The following is an 11,644-nucleotide window of genomic DNA, read 5'->3' as shown; positions in this document are numbered from 1 at the left end:
GTTGACCGTGAGAGCTTATGATGGGCTAAGTTGGGACACCCCTGCAGGGTATTATCTTTCGAAAGCCGTGCCCGCGGTTATGAGGCAGATGGGAATTTGTTAATGTCCGGTTGTAGATAACTTGTCACTTGACCCAATTAAAATACATCAACTGCGTGTGTAGCCGTGATGGTCTCTTCTCGGCGGAGTCCGGGAAGTGAACACGGTCTGTGTTATGTGTGACTTAAGTAGGTGTTCAGGACCTCTTCTTGGTCATTGCTAGATGACGTCCGTTCCTTTGCTTCTCTTCTCGCTCTCATTTGCGCAAGTTAGCCACCATATATGTTTTGCCGCTGCAGCTCCACCTCTTTGCACCTCTTGTCCTATAAGCTTAAATAGTTTTGATCTCGCGGGTGTGAGATTGCTGAGTCCCCGTGACTCACAGATACTTCCAAAACCAGTTACAGGTGCCGACGATGCCAGTGCAGATGATGGCGTCGATCTCAAGTGGGAGTTCGACGAGGAACGTGGTCGTTACTATGTGTCTTTTCCTGATGATCAGTAGTGGAGCCCAGTTGGAACGATCGGGGATCTAGCATTTGGGGTTGTCTTATTTTCATCTGGATTTTGACCGTAGTCGGTCTAAATGATTGTATTTTGGATGATGTATGAATGATATTTATGTATTGTGTGAAGTGGCGATTGTAAGCCAACTCTTTACCCCACTCTTGTTCATTACATGGGATTGTGTGAAGATGACCCTTCTTGCGACAAAACCACTATGCGGTTATGCCTCTAAGTCGTGTCTCGACACGTGGGAGATATAGCCGCATCGTGGGCGTTTCAACAGCGAAGGGTTTAGCGCCGTTTCGCGCAGCGATCGCGTGATTACCGCAGATAGCGTTTTTTCAGCGATAGCGTCGCGGGAAGGCTCCCAGCCAGCGATTGCGCCGCGATCGCTCGAGTTTCGCCCGCGATTTAAAACTTTGGGCACCGCACACGGCTAGAAGATCAAACGATCAATTGTTGTGTCTAGGGTGCCCCCTGCCCCCGTATATAAAGGAGCAAGGGGGGAGGTGCGGCCGGCCAGGAGGAGGCGCGCCAGGAGGAGTCCTACTCCCACCGGGAGTAGGACCCCCTCCCTTCCTTGTTGGACTAGGAGTGGAGAGGGAAGGAGGGAGGGAGAAAGGAAAGGGGGGCGCCGCCCCCCCCCCTCCTTCTCCAATTCGGACATGGGGGGAGGGGCGTGCGGCTGCCCCTTGGCCGCCTCTCCTCTTCCACCAATTGGGCCCATGAGGCCCAATAGCCTCCGGGGGGTTCCGGTAACCCCCCGGTACTCCGGTATATATCCGATAACCCCCGGAACCATTTCGGTGTCCGAATATAGTCATCCAATATATCAATCTTCATGTCTCGACCATTTCGAGACTCCTCGTCGTGTCCGTGATCATATCCGGGACTCCAAACAACCTTCGGTACATCAAAATATATAAACTCATAATATAACTGTCATCGAAACGTTAAGCGTGCGAACCCTACGGGTTCGAGAACTATGTAGACATGAGCGAGACACGTCTCCGGTCAATAACCAATAGCGGAACCTGGATGCTCATATTGGCTCCCACATATTCTACGAAGATCTTTATCGGTCAGACCGCATAACAACATACGTTGTTCCCTTTGTCATCGGTATGTTACTTGCCCGAGATTCGATCGTCGGTATCTCAATACCTAGTTCAATCTCGTTACCGGCAAGTCTCTTTACTCGTTCCGTAATACATCATCCCACAACTAACTCATTAGTTGCAATGCTTGCAAGGCTTAAGTGATGTGCATTACCGAGAGGGCCCAGAGATACCTCTCCGACAATCGGAGTGACAAATCCTAATCTCGAAATACGTCAACCCAACAAGTACCTTTGGAGACACCTGTAGAGCACCTTTATAATCACCCAGTTACGTTGTGACGTTTGGTAGCACACAAAGTGTTCCTCCGGTAAACGGGAGTTGCATAATCTCATAGTCATAGGAACATGTATAAGTCATGAAGAAAGCAATAGCAACATACTAAACGATCGAGTGCTAAGCTAACGGAATGGGTCAAGTCAATCACATCATTCTCCTAATGATGTGATCCCGTTAATCAAATGACAACTCATGTCTATGGCTAGGAAACATAACCATCTTTGATCAACGAGCTAGTCAAGTAGAGGCATACTAGTGACACTCTGCTTGTTTATGTATTCACACAAGTATTATGTTTCCAGTTAATACAATTCTAGCATGAATAATAAACATTTATCATGATATAAGGAAATAAATAATAACTTTATTATTGCCTCTAGGGCATATTTCCTTCATTGACGCCGGTGAAATCCATATATTCTGCGGTGTACACCATAACCGGAATTGATCCTCCCATCGTGTTTGCCATAATTGCAGTCCAGATCCATCGAACCGTGAAAATTCCACACAAAATCCAATACCACCCGAGTGAGCAAACTCAGAATGAATAGTGTCTCATAACATAGAGGATGAAGAAGGGTTGGATGAGTACATACCCTTGATAGGAGGAGGGACATAAATGTTATGTGCCTTCCCTCGACTAGCTGTGCATATCCACTGGAGAAAGGCTGACGCGGAGCGGCCTTATCCACCGACAACGCCTGGGTATATGAACTGGTCGCACCTTAGGAGTTGGCACGTTCACCCTACCCAAATCTATGCGGATCTGAGCGATGTCATCGCCTAGTTCCTCATGCACGTCATCAACGAGCACAGTGATGATGTTGACGAGCGTCTCGGTAGATTCTTCGAGCACCTTGTGGACAACCGTGAGCATGTTATTGGGTTGATCCTTGAAGCGCCAATCCAAGGAGCCAGCGAAGTCAGTCTTCAGTAGTTCATAGTCCTTGAGTGCCTTCGGTGAGAGCTCCTTCATAGCTTGCTGCTGACACCGATCCTTATACTGCATCTAATGTGAATTTCGAGGAAGCTCCATGACAAAATGGCTGCTGATACCAAATGTAAGGATCTAGCTCTCGATCTACATAGAAATGGTGTTTCGCACTGAATTTCCTCCCATTCACCCTCACAATGAGTCACGATTACAATGGGCATAGTAATTCAAATCTAGGTAGAAGCCTTCCTTTCTTCCTAAACAAGTCTAGACGAAGCACACCTCCCAGGTTATAAAGTCGATAGTCGTTACACTCGGTTAACGGGCCAAGTTTGGGCTTGCAAGCCACTAGGACAACATAGATGGGTGGTCCGACCTGCAGGCCCACAAGTTACAGTTGGCATTTCCCTCTCCTTTGCTCTTGTGTTGTTGTCTGAAGTGTTGCTGACGCAAGGGCAAGAGAATTCGGGTGGCTTTACAGATTGGAGGGGACATGAAGGATTGCACAATGAATCTCTCTTTTCTTTTTTGAACAATTGACGTCCACTATTCAACGGATAATTGCATGTTTTTTTGACGTGGAGGATAATTGTAGGTTTGCTTAGAATTGAAACTACAACCACAAGTTGTTGCTGAAAAAATAGATGTACTCCTATTTGTTTTAGGATTGATAACTGGATGCATTGTCGTGCGACTCCATGGAGCGACCAGGGCAAGGGAATCTTCGGTTATTATGGGTTAGGGTTTTTTAGTCCTCGCCGGTGCGACGCTTGGGCAGATGGAGACTCTTCTTCTTTGAGTTTGTCTTCCGGGCTCCGGTCCTTCTCAAGTTCGTCCGTCTGGATATAGTCAACGGAGTATCGGCGTAGATTCATGCCGTTTACTTGGGCAGTCAGGTTATGGTTTCTTGTCATGTGACAAGGTTTGGTGTCAGGTTCTTCGGACCTATGCAAGGGTTCAACAACGACAACTGCGGCTCCAGGGCGTTGGTTCTAAGCACATGCATGTAGACTTCTCGTATGCCATCGACAAGGTTAAGCCGACTCCGGTAGGGGAGCGGTGACAGCGGCGTCGGCGGCTTGTTCTGGCGGCAGTACTGCAGTAGTGGTCATTCAGTGGTCTCGAAGTATTGAGTACTTCCAATGAACTTTTACAATAGATCTAATCTTTTTCGCGGAAAAGGGGAAATTGATGGCCTTACAGCTTGGAGGGGTTGGTGTCAGAAAGGATTGCACGTTGGCTCCCATTTTCCTTCCGTTTTGAACAGTTGTCATCGATTTTCAGATTTTCAACACATAATCATTCAAGTTGTTGCTCAGAATTGAAGCTGCACCTACAAGGTGCTGCCGAGAAAATACTATTTTTGGTTTTGCAAAACAGCATAAATTACTAGTAGTTGGTGTCACGATGGGATTTTGAACATTGACTTCCCTTTTTATTTTCCTTCCGACGGTTGACTCTCATTTTTCAACAGACAATCATCCAAGCTGTAGTTCATTCCTACAACTACAAGAACACACACCATGGATGATGGATGCATCCAGCAACTCAGCGTTATCACCACATCTTCTCGCCTGCTCATGGCGGCGCCTCATCGTGCAAGCGCAGCCCGGCCGCTGCCACTTCTCGCGCCGCTCGTCGCCTTACTCTTCCTCGCGGCGGCAACCACCACGGCAACAGCGGCCGCAGACGGTGTCCCCACCGCCGCCGGCAACGGCGGCATGACGCACCTCCACTTCTACTTCCACGAGATATACACCGCCGGGCCGAACGGCACGACGGCGGCTGTGGCGTCCCCGCCGGCGGGCGCCGGCGGCTCGTCCTTCGGGTTCGGCTCCGTGACCGTGGTCGACGACATGCTCCGCGAGGGCGCCGACCCGGCGTCCCGCCTCATCGGCCGCGCGCAGGGGCTCACCGCCGCCGCCTCGCTCTCGGAGGTGGCGATCACGACGCTGCTCAACTTCGTGTTCACGGACGGGCCGTACAATGGCAGCACGCTGGCGATGTTCGGCCGCGCGCTGCTGGGCACGGTGATGGAGCGGCCGATCGTGGGGGGCACCGGCGCGTTCCGGATGGCGCGCGGGTACACGCACAGCCGGATGGTCAAGTCCGCGGACCCCGACAACCAGCTCGTCCTCGAGTACGACGCCTACGTCCTCCACTAGCAACCATAATTTGCTTCGTGGTCTTTGATTCGTACTGCGTGTTATTCTGGTTTTTAAATTCAAAACTCTACATGTTTTTCCAATGCTTTCTGTAAATTTATTTGTAGGCTTTGAGCCGAATCCCGAACATTTGTGCGCTTGCACTTGAAACATGAACATTTCTTGTTTGATATATTACACGTAAGTATCACTCCCTGTGCCCTAAAGTTGGGTTCCTCTTGGTGCATGTATTCACTACAGTACAAGTGTGCCAACCTGTGTACATACAACAAAAGAACAACAGATCAGAAACTGAGCTCGTCGGCGAACGCCTTGGCCAGCTTCTGGGAAGGGCTGAGGCTCCCGCCGCGGCTGATCCGGAGCGACTCGATCGACTTCTGGATCTCCATGGTCATGGCGCTGTCCACGCTGCCCTGCGACAGCCGCCTGTGTGCCTTCTGCAGGTGCAGCTTCAGCGAGCTGGTGCTCAGCCCCACGTTCTTGCCGCATATCGGGCACACCTTCATCTCCGGCCGCTTCTGCTGCCAGTCCATCGACGCCTTGCCGTGCAGTTTCTTGTCCAGAGCTAGCAGGGCCTTGGCGAAGCCGTCGTTCGGTTGCGCACGGCGGTGTACTTTCTTTAGTAAGTTCCAGGCTTTCGCAAGTGTGAAGCCCCTGAACAAAGTGTCATCTCAGTTTTTGTCTTGGAAGTGGGAAAGTACAAGGCACCAATGAGGATGTGATTCAACCAAATGCGGATGTGGCTAGATAAGATTCTTACTTTCTGAGCATCAAGTAGGCAAGGACGACCGTGGCGCTCCGGCTTTTCCCTTCAAAGCAATGGATGAGGACCTTACCCCCAACACGGTCGACCTGGTCAATAAAATCTGATGCTTCTTCAAAAAGATCGCTGATGTTTGCATCATCATCATCACTAATCTGCACGAGATAACACGGTTAGTTTTCATCAACACAAAAAATATCAGAAATATATAATAGAGTACTAAAACCGTAAGTTGACGCTCTTACTGAAAAGTTCTTGTACTGAAAAAGATCAGGAAACTGGGTATCAGATTGACCAATCTCATTCGAACACAAACATAGTATATGGGTAATGCCCAAATGCTGGAGGGTGTACTTAGACCTTGCAGCGAGAGCCCCACCTATAAATAAGTTGTTGACCACGAGAGAAGGTCGCTCAGTATTTGCAGCATCAGAGACCAACGATGTCCTTTCAATGATGTGTTCAAGGCGCACCTGCAAGTTATTCATCATCAGACTCACTAGTTGCTTGAGAAAAGGGCTTCATATATGTTCTAATTCAGATAATGGCACCCACCTTTAACTCGTAGGCATCTGCCGCCATGTTGTTCTCAGTTCCATCAAAGAATCCAGAATGAAAATTGTTCTCCTGACAAAATCTGATCACGTCGGTCTTAAACGCTTCATTCCATTGTTCTATCTCCTTGAGCAATTCAGGATCGACATCAACCTATTGCATCACAACAGAAATTCCTAACTTAAGTTCAGCATTATTTTTATTGCCAAACACAAGTCAACCTCATACCCATGAACCAGTCAGTGCTGGTCAGTTGAAGGGCAACCTTTCGGCAAAATATGAGGTTGAATGTCAATGCTGTACTTGTATGAATTTAGAGAAGACAGCCCCAAATATAATATGCTATACACTGAAAAAATCAACTTGACTACACAACACAATCAGATAAGTAATATTTATTGCCAATGCCGGTACCAGAGCTGCAACTTGTGGGGGGTCAAATGCACGATTGAAAAAATTGCACTGAGTTCGAGAAAATAAAATTGCATTGCTTCTGGGGTTTTCACGTGAACTTTTACTTGTATGGGATGGTTTTGCAAAGTTGCGGGCTTAGTTGACCCCACAGCTTAAATATGACAACACCATCGTTCAGGGTGTTTCGAACACAACTAGATCCTCACTTTTTAGTTAGAAATCTCAAACTCCGATTCGCGGGATTCTAAAAGCGCAAGAATAGGAATAACATAAGATTGTAAATTTGTGATGTCATGCCGACTTGAATCCTACAGGATTTTATTTGCAACGACGTTTGTTTGATCGCTACCGCGGGAAAAGAAGATTCTTTACAAGAGTTTTGAGTGGATGAAAAAATTCCTAGGGAATGTAATGCAAAGGAATCCTTAGGAAATTTTAAATCAAAAGAAGCGCTTACCTTCGGAGTCTTATAAAAATCACGAAGTCTCATTGTCATTCTACTTCGGGGAGCATCTGCACTCCCCTTCAAGTGTTTACCACTCCAACTGTCCCTGGACATAGGAGAATCTGAGCTTCCGCGGGATCCCGCAGAAGATGTCTTTGTGGCATTTTTTTGCGTTCCAGAGTCACTATGAGGCTCACTGTTCACGTGCTTATTAGGTGGACAAGGGGTACTGTAGCTGGCTCCCGGAGATGGGAAATCAGAAATTGCAATATCATTATGGTCAGATTCCTCAGAGCTTTTAGTAATTATGGACGAGAAAACTCGCAGAACACCATCCAATTTTTGGTATAGCTGGAGAAGAAATAGATGGAAACCCTCCAGATCCCTAAGAGCTGCACGAAATGCCACTCGGAATTCGTGAATCGCAGCAGCATTGTCTTCATCAGAAAGAGAGCAGCAAGAATCAGTGGAAGTGATTGCCTCATCAGGTCCAGGAATCCCAAGCCTACCACCGGAAATTTCATATAAGATATTCGCGGAGTGGTCCGAGTTATTCAAAATGAGTTCTACAACTTTGGGATACCGTTCATGATCTTTGACACGTCTCCCTGCAGGTGGGCGACGGGGCACCCCAGTGTCAATTGCTACAATGTGGAAAGTCCCGCTCGCACTTTCAGCATTTTCTTGTACACTTTTCAATGCATCTGCTTTTCCTGACATGAGATCCACCTCCGGAGAATCTAATCTTCCGTTTGCAGAGTGGAACTGTTTTTCTTTTTGGAAAATATTAGAAAACAGTGGGTTGGAGTTTTCCAAAGTGCCCTTAGACTCCTCAAATCTGTCCATACTGGGCAAGGATGATCTATCCGAAATCATCAAGTTTGCCGGATTGCCACGCCAGCCAAGCTGGCGGCATGGGAGCCTATCCTCATTCCTGAGTATCAGATCTAACATCAAGACCCTTCCAAGGGATGAAGAAGTAACGCACGCAGCTTGCCGTGAACTGAATGCCTTTGAACTCTCTAGCAGGGGTGAGCCATGAAAATAACTGGCAGACAAGGTGAGAATTAACATCTTATATGCAGTTCAGAGTGAGAAAATGCATACATGATCATATTTTTCCTAAGGGGCTAGCAGTACCTCATTAGAAGAAGGCATCGGCTTAGCTCAAGAGCTTCCAACAACTCTGAGCAAGTCATCTCACCAATCTCATCATTATTTGAAACCGCTATTGCTCGTGCTTTTTCTGCGGCATGTTTTATCGCCTGCCACTCCAGACTAGAATTATGCACTATCCTAGCCTGCAGTTTTAGAGGAAACTGAATTAGAAATCCAATGATAATTGTTCACATAAAATAAGTTTAAAGTATTCACTGGGTGTTCGCATATACTTGTGGTGTCTGAACTCCAAGCAACCGTGCAAATTCATATCCCAAAAGTTCTGCCTGTGTTGCCATCTTTGACGCTGCAAACTTTATAACAGCTGCTTCTTCTTTTGGTAAACCATTGTTACCCGCACTAAATAGAGCAAAGAATACAACGCCACCAGAGTTCACAGTCATCTATAAAGGGAGGAAGAAGAAAGCAGCATGTCAATTGAACGAGTAAACAAATATGAAACTACAGAACAATAATATGATTAGGCTTGATCTACAAAATGCTAATCCATGTTGGAGGCCCGCCAACTGCCTTGAAAGTTGATCTCAGATGTGGAAAAGAGAGTATAAACTAAACTTATTTTTCTCGTTAGCAACCTAGGAAGAATACAAATCGGCATGACAACAGACAGCAACAAACCTCAAGAGCTTTAGTCATCTCATCTTCAGAGTGTTCTGAACTACTACTGTGTTCTGTATGGTGCAGAGATGACAGCATATTCCATGAAAAGCCGGATGATTCAATGTCCAAAGCAGAAGCATTCCCAAGCCTCTCCCACAAGCTTATTTCAGGAGGCTGATCAAGCGTAGGATTCTTTTCTCTGCTCGCTGCTTCTGCTTTAGCCACTTCCTCCCTATAGTGAGCAGAGCAGAGCACAGTAGCAAAACAATGATAGAGCATTAGCACAACGAGCATAGAACGTTGATTTGCAAGCTTATGATCATTTATGTGGCCTAAGGAAACAAATCCCTACATACTACTACTAAACAAAATCACAAGGTAACATTTAGATTTCTATTTAAACAAATATATATAGTGTAGGGACGCTAAACAAATAAAAATGTAGAAGATGCCATCATGGGTAATTGGTTTTCTACAAACCGTAGGCAGATTATTATTCTACTAATGGAGTCTTGCCTGTACTGCCATCGTTCTTTTGTATAAAAAGGTTCCTTGGTTGGAATATATCAATATAATGCAGATCAACACATAGTATACATATGCATGCTGGCATAAGGTTAGAACTAAACAGTAATCATTATGTACCATTATATCCAGTTAGGTTTTAAAGGATGAGTATAGCAGAGAGTATTTTTGTGGAGAGGAAAACATATACAGTTAAATATACAATCTAACCTAACATTACACCAAAATGAAGTCGAGGTATCAATGTGTTGGTATTTAGCATGTTCTCTAGTTAACTCTGGAAAGCAGAGAAACTGAAAAGAGGATTCAATCTTGTTCCCCAGGTGAGTATTTAAGTAAGGTTCCATAACCTATTTGCATATACGAGATTTGCATCAGAAGGTTCTTTGGATAAATCAGCATAATGTTTCTACAGTAGCTTTATCCAACAAGTAGATTAAGGTCACTTGTTTAGTTTAGCGACACCAGATAATCAATTGAGAAATAATCATGACTAGGATGTAGATGAATTAGGCAAGCAACCTTAAGTCTGCGCTGCCAAAAAGTGAGAAGCTTCCACTTGGCATCACTTCAATCTTTGAATTGCGACGTGGGAACCCAGATGGGCGAAATGTCCCGCTCCGCAAACGTACCAGCGACACCCATTTCTCGAATGACTGTGCCGTTGTTGAGATATCACCCCCAAAGAACAAAGAAACCACCTATACACAGAAGTAGAAATTAGAAAATCCAAACGATTGTGGTCTTCAGGTTTTTTCAGTAAGGAAAACCAGGAAACTGGAAATCACAACTGAATACTGCAAACGGAAGCACGTACACGAGAGGGTAGCTTCAGATTTCTCTCCTCCTCGTTTTCCTACAAGAAATGTTAAGTTTCTTATGTTTAACTGTTTTGTCCGCAGTGAAAATAAACATTTGAAGCATCTTGGTAGCATAGTTCACCAGCATGTTCGTGACTGATGAGTATGATAGCATTGCAATAAAGAAAGACAGATGAGGAACAAAAACCAGGCCGGTTCTTTCTAAAAATGAACCAGGTAATGCGCTTCTCTGAATTGACAAATAGTACAATCGTGCAAGAGTGTCGGTCTAACACTAACATGACTAGAACAGTTGCAATTTTCGTTCTCCCGGTGTTGCATTGAAAGTTCCCCAAATTTTCGGCACGGCTCCTACCCAAGTTCAACTCGGTAGAGTAATTGAAAGCTACAGACTGACCGAGACTAATAATTAAAGAAAAACCCAAATAGGCATAATTTCTGCCTAGATTCGTTCAGGAGGTGCCGACATATAGACTACCCTACGATTAAAGAAGGCGCATTTGGGATTCTTGGCTGTTCAATCCAGCCCAATCCCCGAAGCGCATTAGCATTCCCGGAACGGAGGCCCCAGGCGGCCCCCAAATCCCACGCCAAGAACCACCCAGAACGCGCCGGATCCGTCGCGAGACGAAGCAAGAAACGGGGAGAAGCGAGCGAGCGAGCTCACCCTGGGGAAAGGGACCGGCGGCGGCGCCTCCCGCTCCTTGCGTGCCTCGTCTTGCCGCGCTGCCCCCTGTTCCATGGGAGGGAGGGGCGGGCGCGGGTGGCCGTTTGACGGCCCGGGAGCCTGGCGTGATATACACTCGTGTAACCGCCCGCTACGGCGCGTAGTACGAACGGCCGGCTCCCGGGGGAGGGGAATGCGGCCCGTCAAATCCGCCGGAAAGGGTGAGGATCTTGCGCGGGCTTTCGTGCCGCGCTCCGTGCCTTTCCGTCTATGGTGTCGGCTTTTTTTCCCGTAATGGAGCAGAGAGGGGACGGGGGCGGGGAGGGGCGAACGGTAGGGAGACGAGAAAGTAAAGTAGAGAGGGTGGAGTGAGGCGATCAGTGGAGAGAGAGAGACGTCTCAGACGTGGAGTGTTCACCGGAAACCGCTTTCGCTTTTTTGGAAAAGGATTCCACGAAGCGAGACACGGGGGCTCTTTCATGTGATTTGGGAGTAAAATACACAGGAGGTCGGTAGACATGGAGAAATTTAATTTGGTCACTCGATTTAAAGCGAACCTCAACACGGATCATGAAGTCTGAAATAAACCCTGAGGTTGTAGAGGTCGACATGAATAAACCTCCACCTTTAAAT

General features: G+C 46.8%; 2 protein-coding genes across 3 annotated transcripts; one reads left to right on the top strand and one right to left on the bottom strand.

Annotated features, from left to right (window-relative positions):
- Positions 1-4,292: 4,292 nt before the first annotated feature.
- On the top strand, positions 4,293-5,161 carry LOC109765098 (dirigent protein 22). The gene has a single exon (XM_020323884.4). It carries the CDS (start codon positions 4,401-4,403, stop codon positions 5,040-5,042), a length of 642 nt encoding a protein of 213 aa, XP_020179473.1. The 5' UTR covers positions 4,293-4,400; the 3' UTR covers positions 5,043-5,161.
- On the bottom strand, positions 5,117-11,349 carry LOC109765085 (dual specificity protein phosphatase PHS1). 2 transcript variants are annotated; one of them, XM_020323871.4, is made up of 11 exons: positions 11,012-11,349; positions 10,341-10,379; positions 10,046-10,224; positions 9,017-9,230; positions 8,611-8,781; positions 8,360-8,520; positions 7,232-8,267; positions 6,361-6,513; positions 6,051-6,278; positions 5,803-5,960; positions 5,117-5,696 (listed from the first exon to the last, which is right to left on the bottom strand). In XM_020323871.4, the coding sequence occupies exons 1-11, from the start codon at positions 11,084-11,086 to the stop codon at positions 5,327-5,329; spliced, it is 2,784 nt and encodes a 927-aa protein (XP_020179460.1). In that variant the 5' UTR covers positions 11,087-11,349; the 3' UTR covers positions 5,117-5,326. The 2 variants fall into 2 exon arrangements, with proteins under 2 accessions (XP_020179460.1, XP_045083662.1); XM_045227727.2 differs by lacking the exon at positions 10,341-10,379 and having other exon boundaries at positions 11,012-11,337.
- Positions 11,350-11,644: the final 295 nt, after the last annotated feature.

This window comes from Aegilops tauschii, chromosome 1 (genome assembly GCF_002575655.3).
Source record: "Aegilops tauschii subsp. strangulata cultivar AL8/78 chromosome 1, Aet v6.0, whole genome shotgun sequence".
Taxonomy (NCBI): domain Eukaryota; kingdom Viridiplantae; phylum Streptophyta; class Magnoliopsida; order Poales; family Poaceae; genus Aegilops; species Aegilops tauschii.
This window is presented reverse-complemented; position numbering and strand designations above follow the sequence as displayed.

What these genes read in the sequence shown, in the direction of transcription:
- LOC109765085 (XM_020323871.4), bottom strand. Translation starts at nt 11,086, where the DNA reads ATGGAACAGGGGGCAGCGCGGCAAGACGAGGCACGCAAGGAGCGGGAG. An exon ending in CGATGCCTTCTTCTAATGAG is followed by an intron (nt 8,268 to 8,359) that starts GTACTGCTAGCC and finishes CTTGTCTGCCAG; the next exon opens with TTATTTTCATGGCTCACCCC. An exon ending in GCCTACTTGATGCTCAGAAA is followed by an intron (nt 5,697 to 5,802) that starts GTAAGAATCTTA and finishes CACTTTGTTCAG; the next exon opens with GGGCTTCACACTTGCGAAAG.
- LOC109765098 (XM_020323884.4), top strand. Translation starts at nt 4,401, where the DNA reads ATGGATGATGGATGCATCCAGCAACTCAGCGTTATCACCACATCTTCT.